Below are 23,577 nucleotides of genomic sequence, written 5' to 3'. Positions count from 1 at the left end.
GGTGGGTAGTAGAAGCTGGGGGATGAAGGTGGAGCTCGTTGTGGATTAAATCCTGTTCGAGTGGGTGGAGCGCACTGAGTAGCCAGGGAAGACCAGAGATTAAACGCTGTAGTTTGGTTTCCACAGCACGGCGAAATTCCTTCCCCTCATGTTCGAGCCACAGATGCAGGAGTCTTTCCACGGAGTAGATAATGTCCAGACGCAGTTCTTCTGGTGGGTTGAGTGCTGCTGGGTCCATATCTGGTCACGTCGTACTGTCATGAATCGCTGTGCGGCAGGCAGGAGTTGGACCCAAAGTGCAGGACTCACAGACTCAGGGAGGTGAACTCAAAACTCAGCTTTATTTGCTGGCAGGGAAAAAACATACAAACTAATCTAAACTGGGAACTTGGAAAACTCACAGAGAGACACACAGGGAGATCCACACAGCATGAGGGACGACGCGACACTGACTCAGAGAAACACAGGGTTTAAATACACTGGGAAGTAACGAGGGGAATGAGACACAGAAGGAGGGCACAGCTGGGAGAAATCAGGACTGACGAGACAAGCAAAGCAGGACGCATTCACATGAGACACGGACCATCAAAGTAAAACAGGAAGTATCACACAGAGACGCGAACTTGACACAGTGGAGACAGCAACTAAGAAATACAGAGACATAAACCATAAGGCAGAGGTCTAAGAACCAAAATACACAGGGAAATACTCAGCTGGGAACACAAGAGACTAGACTAGAGAGAGTAACAAAAAACCAACCATGAGAACATAATGCACAATGCAGAGTGACAGAAAACAAGAAACTCAAACATGCAAAGACACACAATTACACAGAACAGAGGGGACACAGAGAGACATGAAGGGCAAGGGATCAAAACTAGAAGCCATAGAATAAATCACACACAAGTACAATAATACAAAAATCACAAAGAACTAAAAACGCTGGGTCAGGAGACCCAGGACCGTGACAGGTACTGGATATATTTTGGTGTTTGCTGTGCTTTTATCTACCAAAGCTGAAAATGTCTTTAAAGTTTTATCTGTCTTTATAAGTGTTATCTTTATAAGTGTAGCTGTGGAAGAAATACGAAAACCTCAAGAGTAAGACCAAGCTAAAATAAAATTGTCAGTTAAAATCCAAAATCCTTCAATCACCAGAAGTAGAAATTATGCAGTAATGAATGTATTTGAACATGCACATTCAGTTCATTAAATTTTATGTTGTAGTTGATCTCCACAGCACAGCGACAGTATGACACTTATTCAGATCTTGTTTTTAATTAAAGAGATGCATTAGAACAAAAGTAGTGCAAATATTTAAAAAAAAAAATCTAAAGCTTTAGATCTGTAAAAGGGGTAAACTTAGGAGTAATTGTAACAAGGAGTTATAGTTCCTTTTCTCACCCCAACCAGTCACAGCAGATGGCCCCGCCCCTCCCTGAGCCTGGTTCTGCCAGAGGTTTCTTCTTGTTAAAAGGGAGTTTTTCCTTCCCACTGTCGCCAAAGTGCTTGCTCATAGGGGGGTCATGTGATTGTTGGGTTTTTCTCTGTATGTATTATTTTTGGGTCTATCTTACACCGTAAAAAAAAAAAATCCTAAAAAAACAGTAATATTCCGGCAGCTGGGGCACCAAAATAATACCATAAAAATACAGAAAAAAAAGGGATTTTTTTTCAAGTGCTTTTAAACATTAAATTAGGAACATTTTAATGTGATTAAACAATGAAATTACCTATAAACAAGGTCAATGAATGCGGCAATATGAATAATAATACTGTAATAATAATAATGTACAGAAATATACAGTTAACAGTTGGTTGAAATAATAATGGATGGCATTCATATAGCGCTTTTTGAGACCCTCAAAGCGCTTTACAATTCCACTTTATAATTCCCCTCTGGCCATCACCAGTGGGTGGTAGGTGAAGTGTCTTGCCCAAGGACACAGCGACCGAGAGTGTCCAAACCGGGGCTCGAACCGGCAACCATCTGATTACAAGGCGAACTGCCAACTCTTGAGCCACGATCACCCTAAATAACAATAATAATAATTATTATTTGAATTATTTGAAAAGTTTACAAGAATCATTTTATATATTTTTCCATAGCATTACATTTGAATTTAACAGTTCGATCTTTCAAATAACGGACAAATATTTGTGAAATTATGATACATTTGTGAATATATTTTAAAAATCTAAATATGCATGTGTACAGACAAATACATTTAAAAAACAAGAAAAATTATGTTTTATTACATTTAAAGTGATTTTACATTAATTTACAAATAAATAAAATTAATTTAAAAATAAAAATAAAATAGTTCCATCCATTTTCTTAACTGCTTATCCAACTCAGGGTTGTGAGCAGGGATTTGGTGTGGCATGTTGGGGTGGAGCCCATCCCATTAACACACATTTATCATATTTTACTTTAAGTCCACAAAGACTTAAAGTAAAATATGATAAATGTGTATATATGGGTGCTGTATTTAGCTTAAACAAGTATACAATAGAGATTCAATTTTTTTTAGAAGGAAAGTTTTTATTTTATTTCACTTAATGAATAGTTTTACACTTCCGTATAACACGCAACCACAGAAACCGTCGATGCTCCAACTCTTAAAAACTGATTCTACAAGTCAAATTATTTTTAGTGCATTTTAATATACAACACGATCTTATTTTCTCCATAAATGTTTTTTTTTCCCTTTGAATCTAGGACGTAAACATCAGAAATGTCAGAACGACTAGATTTCTTGTTGAACTCCTTGATCACCTGTGCTGTGTGTGGTTTCTAGTAAACTGCATTCACTTATTCATTCATTCACATTCATTTATTCTTGCTATTCTACCTTACCTCTCAGTAGCTCCATCCTACTTTTAGTTACTTTCGTTGCCATCCTCACTCTCAAAAGAGTATGGTGTTAGACGCTTCTCAAAGGCAACAGATTTGAATGAGACGGGTCACCCTCCTCCTGCCATCCAGAGGCTGTGGGTCTTATAGCTGTAAGAAAGTGGAACATGTGGCCTACTTTTACACCAGGTTAACTAATGTGATGATTGGCAGTATAAATTAGTCTGTTGTTTACCAGCCCAACCCTTCAGGAGCCCAACACTGATTGCACAATCATAGTTTTTTTGCTCCAATGCTACAGTCGGAGTCACAGCTAGTCTGACAAGCTTTTGTTGTTTTCTGGTGGCTGAGTTTATGTATTTTTTATCACAAACACTAGCGGTCTACTACATCGATTTTAGGCTTAATGGATATAAAAACATCCTTTCGGGAGCTGTATGCATGAACACTAGCTCTGCCAATTGTCTTCATGACACAGTCATAGTGATTGCTCTCTGCTTTCTCTTCTCTCTCTTTGCAGACAGCAACTTTGTTCTGGGAAACGCCCAGGTGCAGTCACTCTACCCCATCGTTTACTGCTCTGATGGTTTCTGTGAGCTCACTGGTTACGCCCGTGCCGAACTCATGCAGAAGAGCTGCGCGTGTCACTTCCTGTACGGCCCAGAAACGAGCGACCGGTCAACGGCCCAGATCCAAGGAGCCCTGGATGAACGGAGGGAGTTCAAGACTGAGCTGGTCTTCTACAAGAAGGAAGGTGACCCCACATGAAAAATCTGTGTGTGTGTGTTTGTGTGTGTATACGTTTGTGGATTTAATACTACTTACGGAGGAAAATGAATATTTACTCACCTGTGATTCAACCATAAAGTAAAGGTGTAAAGGTGACTACAAACTTACAGCTGCTGAGGGAGCTGATGATAAAAAACAAATTGGCTGTTTTTAATAATAATGGATTGGATTTATATAGCGCTTTTCAAGGCACCCAAAGCGCTTTCCAATGCCACTATTCATTCACTCTCACATTCACACACTGGTGGAGGCAAGCTACGGTTGTAGCCACAGCTGCCCTGGGGCAGACTGACAGAAGCGAGGCTGCCATATCGCGCCATCGGCCCCTCTGGCCAACACCAGTAGGCAAGTAGGGTAAAGTGTCTTGCCCAGGGACACAACGACCAGGACAGAGAGCTCAGGGATCAAACCAGCGATCTTCCGGTTACAGATGCGATTCCCAACCCCCTGAGCCACGGTCGCCAAGTATCTTAAAAGAAGATATTTAAGAAAAAGGTTGGAGCGGTGGTAAATAAAATATTCAGAATTATATTTTCTTTCCATTCTAAAACCAGGTCAACAGACTCCAGTCAGGTCAGCTGCCGGGATGCTGGTGATACCCTTCTAAATTGTAAATCTCACATGTGCATGCTGTTTAAGTTTTAATCTTCCTAGAATGTGTGCTTTCACTGCAAGCTGCTTTGAAACCCACCCCCACTTCAGCTTTCTGTGCCAGCGAACCGAGTTGGCTTTAAAAAGTTCAAAGCCATCCAGGCCTTTATTTCATCAAGACAAATAAAATTTCTTGGGGTGATCATCGACCACAAGCTCTGTTGGAAGCCACACATTACTTATGTTTGGGGTAAATTGGCACGGGGCATTGCCGTCCTGGGGAAAGCAAAGCATATGTTGGATCAGAAAGCACTGCACATTTTATACTGTGCTTTACTACTGCCATATATGAGCTACTGTGTAGAGGTCTGGGGAAACACATACAAAAGTAACACACAAACAATAACTATAATACAGAAAAGGGCCATTAGATTAATAAATAATGTGGGGTACAGGGACCATACAAATGCACTCTTTGTCAAAATGCAAGCTATTAAATTCCAAGACTTGGTGAAGCTTAAAACAGCGCAAATAATGTATAAAGTAAGAAATAAATTGCTTCCAAAAGAAATCTGTAAATTGTTCATAGAAAGAGAAGGTGGGTATAACTTAAGAGGGAAATGGAATTTAAAAATACAAAGTGCTAGAACAACTTTAAAAACGATGTCTATCTCAATTGCAGGAGTTAAATTATGGAACAGTCTAACAGAAGAAATAAAAGACAGTCAAAACATAAAACAGTTTAAAGTAAAATATAAAAACCTAATTTTAAATAAGTATAAGAATGAAGAAAACAGGGTTAACCCAGGACGGTAATGTTGCTGGTAATGGTGTTGTAGTTCTTTTTTGGTTTTTTTGGTTTTGGTTTGTTTGTTTTTCCATAACTTGTGTATCTGCAAATATACACATTCTGTATTTATCATATGAAAGAAACTATACTGTGGTGGGACTTGCTAATTTCTTGTTTTTGATTGATGTATGTTTTGTTTTGTTTTGCTTTATTTTTGTTGCTGTTTGTTGTTGTTTGTTTAATTTAAGACAAAAAAAACAATTAAATGAATGAGAGGTAAAACTTGAGGGGGTAGGGACAAATAAGTAAATACTTCTGCCTACTCCTTTTCAAACAAATAATGGAATAATAGTTTGTAATGATTGTGAAGGCACATGTTTGAAATGTTTGAAATAAAAATGAACTGAACTGAACTGAACATCTGAGCAGAGGGTCTACTGAGAAGCCATTTATCTTTTTAAGAGGGAAATAAATCTGGGAGTCATTAGCATAACAGTGGAAAGAAATCCCATGTTTCCTAAAAATAGATCCAAAGGGTCGCAGGTATAGGGAGAAAAGAAGGGGGCCTAAAACTGAACCCTGTGGGACCCCACATTGAAGAGAAGCAGCAGCAGAGGATACAAACTCACCAAGTTTCACAGAGAAAGTTTGCTCTGCCAAATAGGATCTAAACCACTCCTAACACCCACCAACTGCTCTAAACAGTAAATTAAAATGTTATGATCCACTGTATCAAAGGCAGCAGTTAAATCTAAAAGCACGATAATAACACACCTGAGTCAGGTGCTAAAAACACATCATTAAAAACTCTTAAAAAGGCAGATTTTGTACTATGCAAAGCTTTAAAAGCCAGATTGAAAAACTTCTAAAATACAGTGTTCTTCTAAAAAGGACATTAATTGCTTGTAAACTACCTTTTCAAGAATTTTTGAAAAAAACCCCAACTCAGTTAGGCCTGTAATTTGCAATAATATCAGGATCAAGAGCAGGTTTCTTGAGTAGACGCTGAGTTACTGCATGTTTAAGCTTCACAGGTATAACAACAGAGGACAAATTACTATTTACAATGGATTGTACAAATGGTAGTATTAATATATTTTAGCTGACCAAAGAGCTTTTTTTCTTGCACCTCACTTGTTTCGTTGTCACAGTCTTAAGAAGTCAAAACTCAGCAACTAAAAACAACTGATTCTGGCTAATGACAATTAGCTAAACGAAGAAATGAAAGATTAAAAGTGTGCCGAGGAGAGAAGGAGAGCAACAGCCAAGCAGAGAAATGAAAAACTTAAGTGAAACAAAGCTAGTGAAAGGCCAGACATTCATCCACTCATTAATTGTTAATGAATCAATGGTGTGTGCGAGCTGGCACAGGGGCAAAGGCTCAGTCAAATAAATAATAAGGGGAGTGGGTGACATATAGATAGAAGAGTAGCACAGGGAGATGAGGACACATCTGCTCCTCTGAGATATAAGGCTATAACAACAGAAGGTTATAAAAACTTGTTTCCCACAAATGCACACGTCACAAATTAGAAGCGTTTCGTGCTTTTATCCGCTCTTCACTAGCTCTTATTAACATTTTAGCAGTTCTCCAGAGGAGCAAGAAAAAAACAAACACATTTATATCCAGTTGGCTCACTCAGATCATGACAATTCTCTTCTAAGCACAATTTTAGCACAATTTCATAATGATTATTTATTCACTGAGCACATAGTCATAAAATACCCCAAGCTTCTCAGTAATCCCTTTAATAACAGGTAAGTAAATGGACGGGAACAACTTTGAAAAACAAAACTGCAAACTGATCAGTGTTGCAATAAAAGCACTTTTCAGGTAATATGAATTATTTTGCTCAAGCAATCACAAAACAAAGACAAATGGGCAAATAAGCAACGGTACCCTAGATCAGCGGTTCCCAACCCCCGGGGTACATTATTGGTCGTTTGGTACCAGGTCGCGAGAGTTGAGGCTCGGGTGTGAAATGGATGGTTTTCTGGATTTTTATCGGTTTTTATCGTTAACTCGTTTTCCCTGGGTCTTTTCCCGTGTGTTATGAATAAGTCTAAATCAAAACATCCTACTTTGTCAAAACATCCTACCATAGCGTAAATTTATAGTAAACCTTACGTGGTTTATGCCTCCATCGTACATATGTATAGGTAGGACGTTCTGACGGCCAAATCACACTATCAAAACGTGCTTCCTGCTTGTATTTATTTAGGTACAAGTATGTAGTGCAATATTACTTTCTTCGACATAACAACGGAGAGTGGTGCCCACTGGAGGGAGGTTGAACGTCTGGTGTCTTGGTGCAGCCACAACAACCTGGTGCTGAATGCCCAGAAGACAGTGGAGATTATTGTGGACTTCAGGAAGCACACAGCCCCACTCCCCCCCATCATCCTGACTGACACCCCCATCACCTCTGTGGACTCATTCCGCTTCCTGGGTACCACCATCACCCAGGACCTGAAGTGGGAGCCCACCATCACCTCCGTCATCAAGAAAGCCCAGCAGAGGATGTACTTCCTGAGGCAGCTGAAGAAATTCAACCTGCCAACACGGACGATGATGCAATTCTACACTGCAATCATCGAGTCCATCCTCACCTCCTCCATCACCGTGTGGTACGCTGGAGCCACTATCAGGGACAAACAGAGACTGCAGCGTGTTGTGCGCTCTGCTGAGAAGGTGATTGGCTGCAGACTCCCATCTCTGCAGGACCTGTACACCTCCAGGACACTGCGGCGTGCAGCTCGGATCTCAGCTGACCCTTCTCACCCTGGACACAGTCTGTTTGACCTGCTCCCCTCAGGCAGGAGGCTCCGGTCCATTCGCACCAGAACCTCTCGCCACAAGAACAGTTTCTTCCCCTCTGCTGTTGGACACATGAACAATAACCACATGACTGTCCCCGCCACTAACACATGACCCTACGCTGTGTCACTGCATCATTTCATGTCTGGCACTGATCACCACCTGCACTCATGTATATATCTTTCTACGTAGCACTCATAATTCTTATTCTCATGTATATATGTTTGGCACTGATCACCACCTGCACTCATGTATATATCTTTCTACGTAGCACTCATAATTCTTATTCTCATGTATATATCTCATGTATATCTCATGCACATATCTTTCTTTCTACATAGCACTTTAATTCTTATTGTCTGCACTGAAGCACCGCAGCAATTTCCTAATGTTGTAAACCTCAACATCTGGCAATAAACCCATTCTGATTCTGATTCTGATTCTGACTAACTGCAGGAGGACTAAAATTAATTGACAAGGTTTACGCTGTACGCCAGTTTACAGAAGTTTAGAAGCACTAAATCAAGACTTGAAATATGACTTCAATTGAGACTCCAAATTGGAGTATTTTTGCACAAAAAACAAAACACATGTCATGGTTTCCCAGGGCAAATGTGGGGGGATGTGGGGAAGGAGGACCCAAAATGCAGGACTCTGTGCGATGAATGCAGTGCGTTTATTTACAGTGAAGTAAATAGTACACAATCAATACATCCCCGTGCGTTTCCAACTCCCGTGCCGTGTCTTCTCCTCAGTGCTCATGCTCCGTGTCTCCGCTCCCGTGATACGTATGCTCGCCGCCCTCCCGTTCCCGCACTCCTGCTGGAAAATCCACAGAGGCAGCCGTTAACACACAACTAAACAGCGATAGACTAGCACTCACTGATTTGGCTGAAAACACTGATGGGTAGTCACTCAACGATCCCGCCGGAGAGCGCTCCACCACACTCTAAAGTAGCTCCCCCGACGAGGCTTGATCAGCACCAGGTGTGTGTGAAGAGCCTTGGATGTGACCGGTCTGCTGGCAGGGCCACACCCACCAGTGCCTATCACGACCGCACCCACACACACCTGCCAATACACAAACAGGGAGCACAGGAACAGCAGCAATGCAGAAGACACACACCTCAAATAATAATAATAATAATAATAATAGTCCACACTGCTCACGGATCCCGAGTCCCCGGAACCAGGTCCGTGACAATGCATGTTAGCTTGAAAAGTTAACAAATTGACAACAGCTTAAGGAAAACAAGAATCAACTGTAATAAAGAAGTAAAACATATAACACTAACCTTCTTTTGCACACACGAGATCAGGGTAGAATCAAATAATAGGCGTGTACTATTAACACAGAAATCATGGCCGTTTTGAGTTGTGCGCATGCGCAGTAACAAGTTACTTGATAGGTGGGGTGTTTTGTCAGATCACCGATACTGGTTTTATTTTTTTTGTATTTATCCGCGACACCTTAAAGGCCGGTCCGTGAAAATATTGTGGGACATAAAAACAAAAAGGTTGGGGATCGCTGCCCTAGACGATCCTTGATGTCATAGGGTGAGAGGCAGAGGGAGCCATGATTCCTTTCAAGTCAATAATTATTTGCTAATATATTTGAATCGTTGCCTGTTTAGCTTGACTGTGAAGTTAAAAATAACAGTGACGTCCACATGTTTTATATATAATTTGGACAAATTATTGATTTAACAATTTTAGTTCCTCAAGGTATTCTTCAAAATCCTCGTGCCCTGCATGGATCAGAAGGCTCAGTGGATAATTCTGAGGAGATCAGATGTGAGGCATGGTAGCTGTTGATAGGCATTCATACTCAATTTGACAGATCAATCTAAACAAATACAAATTAAAAGCAGAGCTCAAAAGCAGACAGTAGTGCCTCTTTAATGCTTTCCATGCACTCTTTATGCTGTTGATTTATTATTCTCATTTCAGTGATTTCCAAATAGGCCCCGTGTGTGTTGGCACTAAATTGTTTGCTTCTATCAGATTTGCCAAAAATGTTTTTGGCAAACTTCATTTTTTACTATAAAGACCAAATTTTCTATGATCAGCTCTCCAAACATAAAGAGAACCTGTTACTTTTAAAATGTTCTAACTTGTATTATAAGTTATCCTGATATCATCATTCGAGTTAGGCAAACAGAGGTAGAACAGAAGAGAGCACATGCTGTTTCCAGCACTGTTGTTTACTGTCGTGTTCCAGTCAAACAGGGACAAATCTGGCCTCAATATGGCTTATGTTTTTATTGAAGAAATCCTCTTCCTTGTTTAAATGTATTATTTACATACATGATCCCCTTATTATTCTGGCACAAGTCTCAGAGCTCCAGGAAACAGTGTGCACTGTACCAGTTGCAGCCCATCACATCACAAATCAGAGCTTTAGATGGGTAACAGAAAACCAAAGCAACAAGTTTTAGCCTGATTTCATGCATTTATGTGACAGTAAAGAGGGCTTAAATGTTTTATTTGGTACCCTTATATAAGGGACAAGGCTGGTAATGCACTATTCACCTATTGTTCTACTGTCAATAAACCCCGTGAAGATTATCTGAAAGTATCGGAACCATCTGTGTATACTGGTTCATGTTACACACGTTTTATTTCAAGTCAGTCCCACATACATCAATCTCATCATCGTTGTTGCTAGGCAACCAAATATGTATTACTCCATGAGGAAGTGCTTTTAAAAGGATAAATTACATATTTGGGCCATTTTAAAAGATTTACTTACTCGAAAAATCTGTTCTTGGATGACATGAAGGAACACAACTAAGATTTATTTATTTAAATGATTAATTATTATGGAACATATGCTTTGTACAAACTGAATGTATACCAGTCAAGTACATTTCATTTGACCAGTTCTGTGGTGATCTGGTGATTAAGTGTATGAACACTGGTAACAGAATAAAATGTTTTACAACAGTACATGTAATCAGATTACTTATTCATCATTTTGGGCATAAATATTTTTGAGGTGGAAGAGCAGCATTTTTGAGACCAGCTGTGATTTTTAGGATATTTCTACCATGTATGTATCCAAGCCTGGTGTTGATTACTTTTTAAGATCACTTGATTTTAGAACTGATTTAGCTCGAGTTTAAATACATTTCTGATAGTGTCAACACATAGACAAGCAGCTTTAATTATGCTATTTCATCTATATTTGGCAGTGATCACAGCCCTCGGTAAGGCAGCCAGGCGACTCTCCTGTAGTGAAGGTGTGTGTGTTATCTGTGGGCCACCACACCTCCTCAACACACCATGTGTATTCTGAGGGTTTAGATGGCAAAGCAAATCCCTCTATGCTGAAAGAGCAGTGTGAACATACTCTCATAATACAATTAGGTCTGCTCTTCTCTATTCTAAATTAGTAATAACTAAGATGTGATTGATAGTCTTTGAGCTTTAATTCAAAAATGATAAAAACACTCCATTTATGATTACAGATATTTTTACATAGTTTCTCCATTTTCACAGACTCACAAGTAATTGAACAATTGACTAATGACTAGGTCTGAGGTAAGTCCAAAAGCCTGAATTTGCTTTTGATGGAAAATGTCAACAAGAGCTTTGTCCATGGGAAGGAGGCCAAGGTTAGACAAGACAGAATAAACCTAATCAAGAAAAAACAAAAAGGCTAAATCAACATTTTGGTACAGTGGGTACAATGAGAAAAAAAGGACACCTTAAGAACACCTTCATGTATGAAAATATAGAGGGAGTCAATCTGAACCTTTACAGGGAGTGCAGAATTATTAGGCAAATGAGTATTTTGTCCACATCATCCTCTTCATGCATGTTGTCTTACTCCAAGCTGTATAGGCTCGAAAGCCTACTACCAATTAAGCATATTAGGTGATGTGCATCTCTGTAATGAGAAGGGGTGTGGTCTAATGATATCAACGCCCTATATCAGGTGTGCATAATTATTAGGCAACGTCCTTTCCTTTGGCAAAATGGGTCAAAAGAAGGACTTGACAGGCACAGAAAAGTCAAAAATAGTGAGATATCTTGCAGAGGGATGCAGCAGTCTCAAAATTGCAAAGCTTCTGAAGCGTGATCATCAAACAATCAAGCGTTTCATTCAAAATAGTCAACAGGGTCGCAAGAAGCGTGTGGAAAAACCAAGGCGCAAAATAACTGCCCATGAACTGAGAAAAGTCAAGCGTGCAGCTACCAAGATGCCACTTGCCACCAGTTTGGCCATATTTCAGAGCTGCAACATCACTGGAGTGCCCAAAAGCACAAGGTGTGCAATACTCAGAGACATGGCCAAGGTAAGAAAGGCTGAAAGACGACCACCACTGAACAAGACACACAAGCTGAAACGTCAAGACTGGGCCAAGAAATATCTCAAGACTGGTTTTTCTAAGGTTTTATGGACTGATGAAATGAGACTGAGTCTTGATGGGCCAGATGGATGGGCCCGTGGCTGGACTGGTAAAGGGCAGAGAGCTCCAGTCCGACTCAGACGCCAGCAAGGTGGAGGTGGAGTACTGGTTTGGGCTGGTATCATCAAAGATGAGCTTGTGGGGCCTTTTCGGGTTGAGGATGGAGTCAAGCTCAACTCCCAGTCCTACTGCCAGTTTCTGGAAGACACCTTCTTCAAGCAGTGGTACAGGAAGAAGTCTGCATCCTTCAAGAAAAACATGATTTTCATGCAGGACAATGCTCCATCACACGCGTCCAAGTACTCCACAGCGTGGCTGGCAAGAAAGGGTATAAAAGAAGAAAAACTAATGACATGGCCACCTCGTTCACCTGATCTGAACCCCATTGAGAACCTGTGGTCCATCAAATGTGAGATTTACAAGGAGGGAAAACAGTACACCTCTCTGAACAGTGTCTGGGAGGCTGTGGTTGCTGCTGCACACAATGTTGATGGTGAACAGATCAAAACACTGACAGAATCCATGGATGGCAGGCTTTTGAGTGTCCTTGCAAAGAAAGGTGGCTATATTGGTCACTGATTTGTTTTTGTTTTGTTTTTGAATGTCAGAAATGTATATTTGTGAATGTGGAGATGTTATATTGGTTTCACTGGTAAAAAATAAATAATTGAAATGGGTATATATTTGTTTTTTGTTAAGTTGCCTAATAATTATGCACAGTAATAGTCACCTGCACACACAGATATCCCCCTAAAATAGTTAAAACTAAAAACAAACTAAAAACTATTTCCAGAAACATTCAGCTTTGATATTAATGAGTTTTCTGGGTTCATTGAGAACATGGTTGTTGTTCAGTTGACTAAGAAGTCAACGTTTAACTGCTTAAATGAAAGCTGCAAGTTTACACTTTGCTCACATTTCTTCTTCACTCCTGGTTTTGACTCAGTGGGTTTCTAAACCACTCTGTATTTAACCATTAATTCTTATTGATCTCTGGCTCTTTTCTCCTCACTCCCCAACCAGTCACAGCAGATGGCCCCGCCCCTCCCTGAGCCTGGTTCTGCTGGAGTTTCTTCCTGTTAAAACATACACATCTTACACAGACATACATGTGAACAAGTGTGTGTCGTGTGTGTGTGTGTGTGTGTGTGTGTGTGTGTGTGTGTGTGTGTGTGTGTGTGTGTGTGTGTGTGTGTGTGTGTGTGTGTAGAATAAGACAACAGGAGATAAATGTCCTGCTTGGCTGCCTTGCTGTTGCTGTCCTGTTTTGTTCATGATTTTAAATAAGGGATGTTAATTATGTAATTATGTAATGTGTGTGTGTGCGGGGTCAAGATGTGACCCTGTGAAGACTCCCCACACCTACTGGCGCCAGGGAGTCCAGCAGTTCATTCAAACAAAGGGCTCTTATACTTAACCAGATACAGAGTAGGTGTTCTCCTATACCATATGTCAGTAAGAGAAGGTATGACCTCTCTCATGACCTTAAGATGTGTGTGTGTGCCAGAGTGCTCTTGGAGGCACACAGAGTCTTTGCAGACTGCTAAGGATCAGACCTCTATCATTATGCAATCGATTATAAAACTCTAAGAATATATGAGTATATATTTCTAAGCATAAATGACAATCAACAATATAAACCTAACACACACCACATGATCTTGTATATTGTATAAAATGAGAAAAACATACTAGGTACCCTTAAGTACCATTTTTCAGTGTGCAAGATTAATGTTGTGAAGGTATGTAGTTTCACTCAGGCAGATCAGCTGATCTCAGTACAAATTAGATGATGGCTCACATTTTAATAGATTCCTTATGAATAATTTTAGGGCTATTTAAGCAACTTCAGCCTACCCACAGTTCCTGAGCATCTGCATGCAACTTTGCAACCCACGTCCACCCCAGCTCCTCTTTTATGGTATTTTTAACTTAATCAGTGTGATTGATGCCTGCTCTGTTCTGTGTCTGCACATGGAAGGAAAGGTCTGTCTAAAATGTCAAAGTAATCTGCTCCTGAAGCCAATTTCATCAGGGGGGTTTTTTCTGAGTCTGAGTCTGTGTTCAGCGGCATGTACACGGCAGTAGGCAGCCAGATTAAACATTAAACATTGCTGGTCACATCATTAATATTGAGGTAACAGCAGTCTGCGGTGGGTTAATGCCACTTTTTTACCACTAATTGGAAAATTAACAAATTAAAATAATGTAAAAAAATGAGATAACATGAGTCAGACACTGTTTCGCTTGGTTTAAAATGTAAACTCACATATAACTCACATTTATGAGCATCAGAAATAGTTCAGTAAAGACTTCCACAGACTTTGTCTGTTAAAAGTGATGTATAGGACTGAAACATTTGGTACATTGGAGAAAAAGATTTAACCGCTTCCACTTTTGTATTACGAAAGACCACATTAATTGTAGGTTTGCATTTATTTTTCTCTCCAGGTACAAAGTTCTGGTGTCTTCTGGACATTGTACCGATTAAGAATGAGAAGGGCGAGGTGGTTCTTTTTCTCGTGTCCCACAAAGACATCACTGACAAGAAGAAGGAGCAGGACCCTGAGCAAGGACCTGAAACTGGTGAGTTTGTATAAAAGACGCCAGCTGGCACTACAGTCGTGGCCCAAAATTTTGACAGCGGCATGGCTGCCAAAAGGACATTTTTATTTATTTGCCAGAAAATCTATGAAATCCTTGTAATTGTTCTTTATTATGTTCTACAAACATGTAAAAATAAACAAGGAAAGACAGACCTAAACGAATTAATCCAAGACAAACATCAATCAATCAAATCAATCAAAATGTATTTATATAGCACATATTAAAAACAACAAAGTTCACCATAGTGTTTCACAGTCAGTAAAAACATGAGACAATTAAAACAAAACAATAAGAAAACAGGGCAGGAAACAATAAGTGACAACACAACAAGCCATAACATATGCATGAACCACGTCAGCAGTTTAATAAATCCAAATATCAAACAAATTAAGATGCTTTATTTTGATATTGAAGCTTATTCTTTTCTGATTTCATATTTTTTGTAATCTCAGTGGTAAATTGAGTGTGATTTCAGCCCTTCAACCTCCTCATGTGGATTTTATTATTTCTCATTATTGGTGTGTAATATTGCCGTGGTTAGCGCCTCAAGGCAACTTGAGAATATCTGTCCCAGGCCAGTAGAATGGCAGTATTCGATAAATAACATGAAATTTGCATAAAGTAATATCTGTTCTGTGTTAGGGATGTCCCCATGTTTATGTTTCATTTCATGTCAGCAGTTATCTAGTTATGCTGCCATAGTGTGAGCCTAATTTTAATTACTCTTCACCCGTGGAAATGGTGAAAGCAGGCAGAACATTTGGCCCTTCAGCTTTTCAGTTCCGCTGTAGTTATTGTCATTTCAAGCAAACAACAATTAAGGCATCAATTAATAATTTGGATTGCTTATTTCCCCAGTGTAAATCTCACTAAGAATCTGTCAGTGTACTGAACTCATTAATATTAATGGCTTCCTCGTATTAGATGTACATTGAGAACCAGATTACGCACACATTTTGAGAATTGGTGAAAATACTGAATTGTGAAGAGCGAGGCTGCAATTTTAATTACTAGGTAATATTTGCATGTTAATTGGAGGCAGACAGGAATCGGTTATTGGCAAGTGCAGCGTCCACTGACATTAAAAAGCACATCTCATAAATAGCTTTGAATCATTTTTCTCTGCTCACGACATAAAGAATCATTTCATTACTACTGTTATGCTGTATGGGTCATGCTACCTTTGTACACTTTACTGTTGTACATATCGAACGGAGGAAAGGGTGATCAGGTCAGCCTGCATATTCATTTGCATGCACTGGTTTGTTTACATGCGTGAATGTGCTGGAGAGGTCAAAGCAAATCGGCACATACATCGATTATTTTAAAATTGTTTTTTATAACATTGGTTAGCCAGTATCAGCCACGATCTCTCTAAATACTAAGAAAACGTGCTTCCTTCTTTCAGCATAGGATACAATGTATTAGTCCTTTATCAATGGAAAGAAGATCACTGTGGCTGACAGTGATGTGGCTCACAGAATAATAAGTTTTAATGCCTTAACCTGCTGATATGTTATGTTTGTTTCTGTTGCTTCTATAATAACATCTGGTTCTTGTGAATTTGTAGCATTGCATAATGAATATGTATACAAACCAAGAAACCTGCCCTAAAGCAGGTCAACCCACCTCTATCATTTCTCTTTCATTGTTTGCCCATGTGCTTAAAGAACATAGAAACAACAGCATAACCTGGTACCTGACCATTAAAAAGGGGCATAATTGTATTTTTCTCAGGGCAAACTTTATTGATTGACCCCTGCATCAGGAGATGTTTCTCTGTGCTTCAAACAGGTGTACAAAGTAAAATATGTGAATATCTTGCAGGTGTGTGTACTGCATTTCACTGCAAGGTGTGAAGAAAAATAGCAATCCAGCACATTTATACTGAACTAAAGCTTCCTTCTAACCTTGTAAATGCTGTCAGCATATACTATAATTTCAGAGATGAATAGCAATCGTCTAAGGAGACCAGAAGAAAAGTAATCAGAGCACTCGAGATGAAGTGGAAATATTCAGAGTTGGAGGGTTTTTTTCTTAAACATTGCTTTTCAGAGCTGCTGTTTGCAATGCTTCATGGTGGGCTCACCTTCTCTGAAGTGGCACCGCTGCTGTATGAAATCCATGTGATTTTCTCTATGTCATAGAAAAGGGAGTTATTTTCATGATGGTAGACTGCTCATTTAACACAGTCCTAGTATAAGAGAGCTGAAGAATTATCACAATAACAGTTTAAAGCATCTTATTGAAAAGTTTAGACACGTGCTACCCTGGCAGCCTTTTAGGAATGATGTAAACGATGGGAAATCTCAGCTGGATTCAACAAAAGGATCACTCTTTTTACCAGTGCAAGCAAGTGCCTCACTTTTTACAATCATTTATTAAAGAAATGCATAAAGAAAATCATGAAAATCACGAGTCTGATGGGGTACTGTCATCACCCTGCCCGGCAAGCTAACAGGAGGGCCTCGTGGACTCCTGTGAATGCGACAACTGCAGGTGTATCTGTTCAAACTCGCAGACAAGTTTGAAGCTCAGTGAGCTCGGCCTCAAGGTCAGGTGTCACACGCCATATTTTCTACATGAGGTAACTGAAAAACTGACATCATAGGTATATCTGCTGAGAGGTTGAGGGGGAACCACTGGCTGCTGCCGGGATTTTTCCTTGCTGGTGAGGGATTTGGTAACAAAAAGCTCGGGTTAGAAGCCTCACCACTGGGTTAGGGTAAACTTTGAACAAAATGAGAACTGTGGGTTTGCAAAAGATTGTGAAGAATAACATGTCACAAGTGTTTCTGTGTGCTGAGTAAACATTAAAGACGAGATTTTCATCTTCAAACTGTCCTTTAGACACGAAGGGGAAAACACAGCAAAAGGCTGACGGCTTTAAGCAACAAAGTGCATTCAATTCATCCTGTGTCTCAGAAACTGCTTTCAAGGAGACGTTAATGAGACTTGTATTAGCAGCTGTAAAATTATTCATTCGCCCTTCTCTGACCTTGAGTGCTGATATCTTTAAAATTAGCAATAATGTAGCTCAGGAAAAAACGTCTACGTACTCCCCAGATTAAAATTTCTAAGGATAAAAATATCTGCAGCTACACTTTTGCCCAGCTAACACGCCTTCTTTTTGTATATCTGTCAAAACAGGTGCTGGTGCAGCTCTTCCCTCTGACACAAAACACACACCTTGTTAAGGCCGTGTGTGCGTGTGCATGTGTGTTAGTTAGTGATGGTCCTCTGAATAACCCCATGCTGTATATGTGGAAAGAGGCACAGATGCTTTTCTTCATACACTATCTGAACCGCCTGAAATCCAGCCAAGATATTATGTACAAATCAAATTTGCTTGTTGAAAATGAAAATGATTTGGTTACTTGGGTGGGCACTTTCCAGCCATGGTTATAATAAATCATGTTATGAACAGGGCAACAGTTGAAACAGGACATTAAAAGTGGAAATAGAGGAAATATTTTCTATCTGAATAATAGCTTTACAAAGAACAACTCCTTTAATCTTTTTCTTAATCTATCTGTTGAGCCCTCAGCACACTCGGTTTCAGTCCTTTTCTCTTTTTTGATGATGATGAAAGTTATGATATGAATAAGATACTTGGTGGGTCTTGGTAAATATTACTGATTCTGTAATCCAGGTCAGGGAGTACCATTCAGAAGGCTTCATCCTTTTTCATGTATCTCAACAACAGTTCATTCGGTTCATGAGATCACAAGCGTCCCATATAGAGTTATAGGTCGGGTTAATATCCAATCCTTAACAAACCCTAACCCAGATAAACTTTGACCTGGACCCGGACTGGGGTGTCAAACTCATCGGGGGCCACATACATCTAGCTTTGATCTGAAATAGAGCGAAACAACAAAATTTCTCTTTCTGTCAGTGTAAAGATGTTTAACCATACAGTTAATTCTATCCAATATATGAAAAAGAAGCAACCTTCCATCAGTCCATCTCAGCTTTTCTAGTTTTTCACAGACTCTGTGAGCGTGTCCTAAACAGACCTCTTTACTTTATGTTATGTTTTCACAGCCTTACACGTACAAATAAAAAGATAGCAGTCAAAGCATTACTTCTGAGCTATGCGTGCGCTTTAGTTGGCATGCAGCGGATGAGACAGAAACTGGTTTAAATTCCTCTCGTTTCTTGCATCAAAGCTCAGCATGTTTCTGTCTCCTCCACAGATGAAGAGACGGGTCTGGAGGTGCATCAGGTGACTCGCCCTCCGGGCTTCAACGCCAATCGGCGCCGCAGCAGAGCTGTGCTCTATCACCTGTCAGGACACCTGCAGAAACAAGACAAGAGCAAGCTCAAGATCAACAATGTGAGTTTCTCTCCTTTTATATTTACAGCTACATCTACATGACTGAGGTTTCTCTGTGTGGTTAACATCTTTCTGCAGCAACCCATGAAGCTGCCACGCCAGCGTCGGGAGTTTCCTTACACGTGAAACAAGCTGCACACTAACAAAGTCAAGAACTTTTAGTTAATGTATTTCTTTTTTTCCATTAACCATGTCTGCTGTGGAGGTCCCAGAATGAGGACAACGCTGTAATGCTCATTAAACAGCATATAGCTCTGACTGTATGTCTACCTTTGCTTACGTCAAATGTTTTTGTTACATGTCAGTTTTATGTGAGTTATTCTAGTCTGTTCAATCAGCGATGTGGACACAGTGAAGTGTGGAGCTGTTGCTGACTAATTCGAGGAGGTTTTTTGGATAAAGATCAAGCGTAGGGCTTGGGTGGGTTAGCAGTATTTCCACTATGTTTATGTGAGAAGCATTAAATTTAGGAATGTAAATTCACTGGCTGCAGGCTAAGTTTGTGGCCAGAAATATTCTTTTCATATTAGAATAAAAACGAAACATGTTTGGATGCCAGAGGAAGTGTTATTGTATGCCAGGCTGGCTCCAGACTGCCTCTCATTCAGTCATTAGCTTCACACTTGGGACTTTGGCACTGGTGATGACACTGAAGTGACAGAGTTAAAATCATGAGTTTACTTTATTCATGCAAAACTTTTAATTCACATACATGTTATGCAGCCATGAAAAGATTCTCCAAAGACTGGAGATGGGAGAAAAAAAAAGGTTATTGCCTCATTATGATGAAAGGCAGTCAGTTTAATTGCTCCCCTAGTTGCAACAGCAGTCCCTGAACTAAACAACGGGGAAGCCACTGATAGCATAGTAGCTTGTATTATTTGCCTTAGCATGAGTTCAGACTGAAAAAGAGTTGAGCATTAAAGCAGTGCACCCGGCTGTTGGTGCAGCTGTGTGGTTTAAAGTAACAGAGACAACACAATCCAAATATTTCAGCTTGAGTAAATGATTGTGTGTCAAAAAGCAAAAGATAAAGATAACCTTTATTAGTCCCACGCGTGGGATATTTGTTGGGTTAAGGCTGCCGACCTTTGCCAGCGCCATCTTACCCTTCCGACCATACATATATTACAACATCACATGGGGAAGACAGGTCAGAGAGGTATAACAATGGGAAATGCACAACATGAGGAAAGATGAGGAGAAAAAATAACTCCTCCCAGACTGAGCTCCAACAGGGAGATCAGTTTGAGAACAGAAAAAAACACCTCAGCACATGAATCAGCACATCTCACAACGTAGAAGACATAAGAGTGAGTGTAGGTCTGTGTCAGTGTACATGCATATGTGTGCGTGTGAGAGTGTGTGTGTTCATGTTTAGCTGAGAGAAAGTGTCCCTTAACCCAGTTAGGCAAAAGTCAACAATCTTCGGTCGACACGGGCGACCCTGAATGAGGAGGGAGAAAGTCACAACACAGTCTTGTTATCTAAAGGAGAATTGTTATTCCCGTCAGCTTTTGCCTTGAGCATCCAGCTGGAGTCAGGAGGCCTGCATGAGATGAAGATGGTAGTTGTTTTGGTTAGTGCGAACAAACTGCTTCCAATTTTACAGTTCGTCTAATGTCCGTCACTGGTCACCAGGTCTCTCAATTCCTGCTGTTCTTCTTCAAGATGTTATCCATATAGCAGAGCCATGAGCTTCTCCAAGATCATATCCATATTGCGTTCAAATAAACACAGTCTGAGTACACACAGCCAGCCTTGTGGGATTTTGAACAACTGTAGCCGCTTCTTGTTCTTCGATAAGCCAGGTCCAAGCCAGCTCCAATCAGCCAGAACTCTGTTATTATGGTTCCAAATTGGTAGCTGTCGTTGAATGTCCCCCATCGAGAGTGTCATCAGACACACGATGCATCCGACCATCGAGTATCCAGCAGCAAACGTCTCCACAGGACAATCAGGCTCTCCCAAGCCCAGAGTTGTCAGTTTCGTTAAGGGACCAGTTAATTAAATCCATAATTCGTCTTTAGGTTTTAGGAGAACAAGTCTGGGAGACTCTCTTAGGGTTAGAGAATAAGCGAGACTATACAAAAGACATGAGAAGCCAAGCAGGAAAGATGAAGGAGAGCCAAGAGAAGAAGAACACTGCAAACTGACAACGAAATGTTATGAAATGGGAAATTATCATTACTGCTCAGACCTGGCATCACAGGAGATGATGATTATGGCTGTGTGTTAGTGAGCTGACCTCTCTGTAGGTCTGCTGCAGTCCAGCGGGCAGCGCACACCCTGACAGATGGCGTGAAGGACAAGAGGACTATGCTTGGTTTTGGTTTACTCCGTGGTAAAGCAGATCTACATTTAGCTGATGTCAGTGATTAGGAAACATGCAGAACGATGCAGTTTGCACCCTGCATGTTCAATGACCACCAACCCAGGGCCATCATTATTTGCTTTTTTAACTTCTCAAAAGAGGGAAATTCATAACTTGTGTACAAAAACTGAGAAGCAAACGAGGAATCACGTGATAGCTAATGATCTAGAAACTCTAATGACTCCTGACCCAGGCTAAAATAAGCAGTCAGGACATAAAAAAATATCTTATGGGAGGTTCATGTTGTGAAGCACCCAGTTCTTACTCAGTAGGTCTTTATTACTTAATGAGAATCTCACCGTTACCCAAAGAATGACTCTTTAATTAAGTAAAGTAATCAAAGAAATGATTCAGGCTCTATGTAATCAGTAATGTTTAGTGTCTGCAGAGTCAATCAGGAATTAATGGATGTATGAGTTAGATCAGATAATATTGAGCTAAACTTTACCCAGTGATTCACTAATATAAAAATCTCACTGCCAGTAAATAAACATCTACTCTAAATTTCACTAATGAACAGATTATCAGCTACCAGGTGATTCCTGATTTGCTCATTATTTGCTTTAAGTCAAATCATTTTTTCCATTACGTGTTGACTTTCTCACATAAAAATAGTCCAGAATACAAAAAACATTTACATTGATGGAGCTCATTAAACAAACCCAACAAAACAACAATCCCATTAGAAAAATGAAACAGTATCATTTGTATTTCAGACTAAATGCCTGTCTGTACAGTTCATAAATGGTTTATGCTGGACATGCAAAAATCATGGTAAACATAACAACTCAGGCTCATAGTTCCATGAACTGGATAAACTGAAAGTACAGCTACGTCAGATTTTTACTTGAGTGCAGAGAACCTCACACAGGAAACAAAATGAGTTCTTTGGTTAATCTTCCTGATTCCAAAGGAAATGAATGAATTACAAATAAGATTCTTTTTCATAAAAACATATTTCACAGGTGTGAGAGTTAATGCTTGGAACCAGTGGTCCCACATTTCTTCTTCCTTCTTAGTGCTGGGAAAACCATTTTGTCAGTGTTGGTAGACTTTACTCAAACTCTGCAAAAGCAATAACCCACTTATGAATGGTTGAAACTGTTTTCATGGCTGCACTGTTATATCGAGTGGAATGAATCTGAAATCTCCACTCCTGTGGATTTTTATAATGCCTCTGCACAGTGTGAGCTTTCGAAGCTTGAAGTGGCTCGATAAGTGTGTGCACAGGGCCGTGTTATCGTGGCCCGGCAGAGGGACAACGAGAGAGATGTAAAAACCTGAAACAAGAGAGCTGTTGACATCTGTCTCCCTCTCAATCCAGAACATGTTTGGGGAGAAGCCTCCAATCCCGGAATACAAAGTAGCAGCCATTCAGAAATCTCGCTTCATCCTGCTCCACTATGGAACCTTCAAGGCCGGCTGGGATTGGTTAATTCTGCTGGCGACTTTCTACGTGGCCGTCACTGTGCCCTATAACGTGTGTTTCACGGTCGGGGGAGGGCGGGATGAAGGCAGCGCCTCACGCAGCCCGCCCAGCGTCAGCGACATCCTCGTCGAGATCCTCTTCATTTTAGGTAAGATAGTGTGCCGTCTTCTCATGTTGGTGCTTTCTTCTAACCATCCATAGAACTTGTTTCCTTTAGCAAGAAGTCTTAGAAAGACTGGACACACCTAGAAAGTAGGAACCAAGAAAATGAAACCTGAATGTTTTGTACCATTGTTTAACAAATGCTGAGGACTTTTCCTTCACTCTGTAGTCTAACTCGTCCCTCTGTCAGTCTGCTTCTTGGTCAAAAGAAATGTGTTTTTGGCTCATTTTGCTCCTGAAAAATGATGGCTGTCTCACTCAAACTAGACAAGAAACTGTGTCTCAGTAGGGTGTTGTGGAGGTTGTAGGGGTTAAGTTGTGCTTTGAATTTTGAAAACATCTCCAACAATCTCCAGCAAAGTCTTTCCACAGTCTTTCAGAGCTTTGCCTCAATCTTCTATTGACA

General features: G+C 40.2%; 1 protein-coding gene across 1 annotated transcript in view; it reads left to right on the top strand.

Moving 5' to 3' along the window:
* The window catches only part of kcnh3 (potassium voltage-gated channel, subfamily H (eag-related), member 3), a 187,855-nt gene that overhangs the window by 129,091 nt on the left and 35,187 nt on the right, over nt 1-23,577 (top strand). Inside the window, exons 2-5 of the mRNA XM_085374900.1 lie at nt 3,378-3,611; nt 14,712-14,846; nt 19,067-19,206; nt 22,905-23,157. Coding sequence (XP_085231026.1) covers nt 3,378-3,611; nt 14,712-14,846; nt 19,067-19,206; nt 22,905-23,157 — 762 coding nt within the window. The remainder of the gene's footprint in view (nt 1-3,377; nt 3,612-14,711; nt 14,847-19,066; nt 19,207-22,904; nt 23,158-23,577) is intronic.

The sequence above is a fragment of the Diplotaxodon limnothrissa genome, linkage group LG16, assembly GCF_057381915.1.
Source record: "Diplotaxodon limnothrissa isolate DT_005_m linkage group LG16, D_limnothrissa_male_GT1.1, whole genome shotgun sequence".
Classification (NCBI taxonomy): domain Eukaryota; kingdom Metazoa; phylum Chordata; class Actinopteri; order Cichliformes; family Cichlidae; genus Diplotaxodon; species Diplotaxodon limnothrissa.
This window is presented reverse-complemented; position numbering and strand designations above follow the sequence as displayed.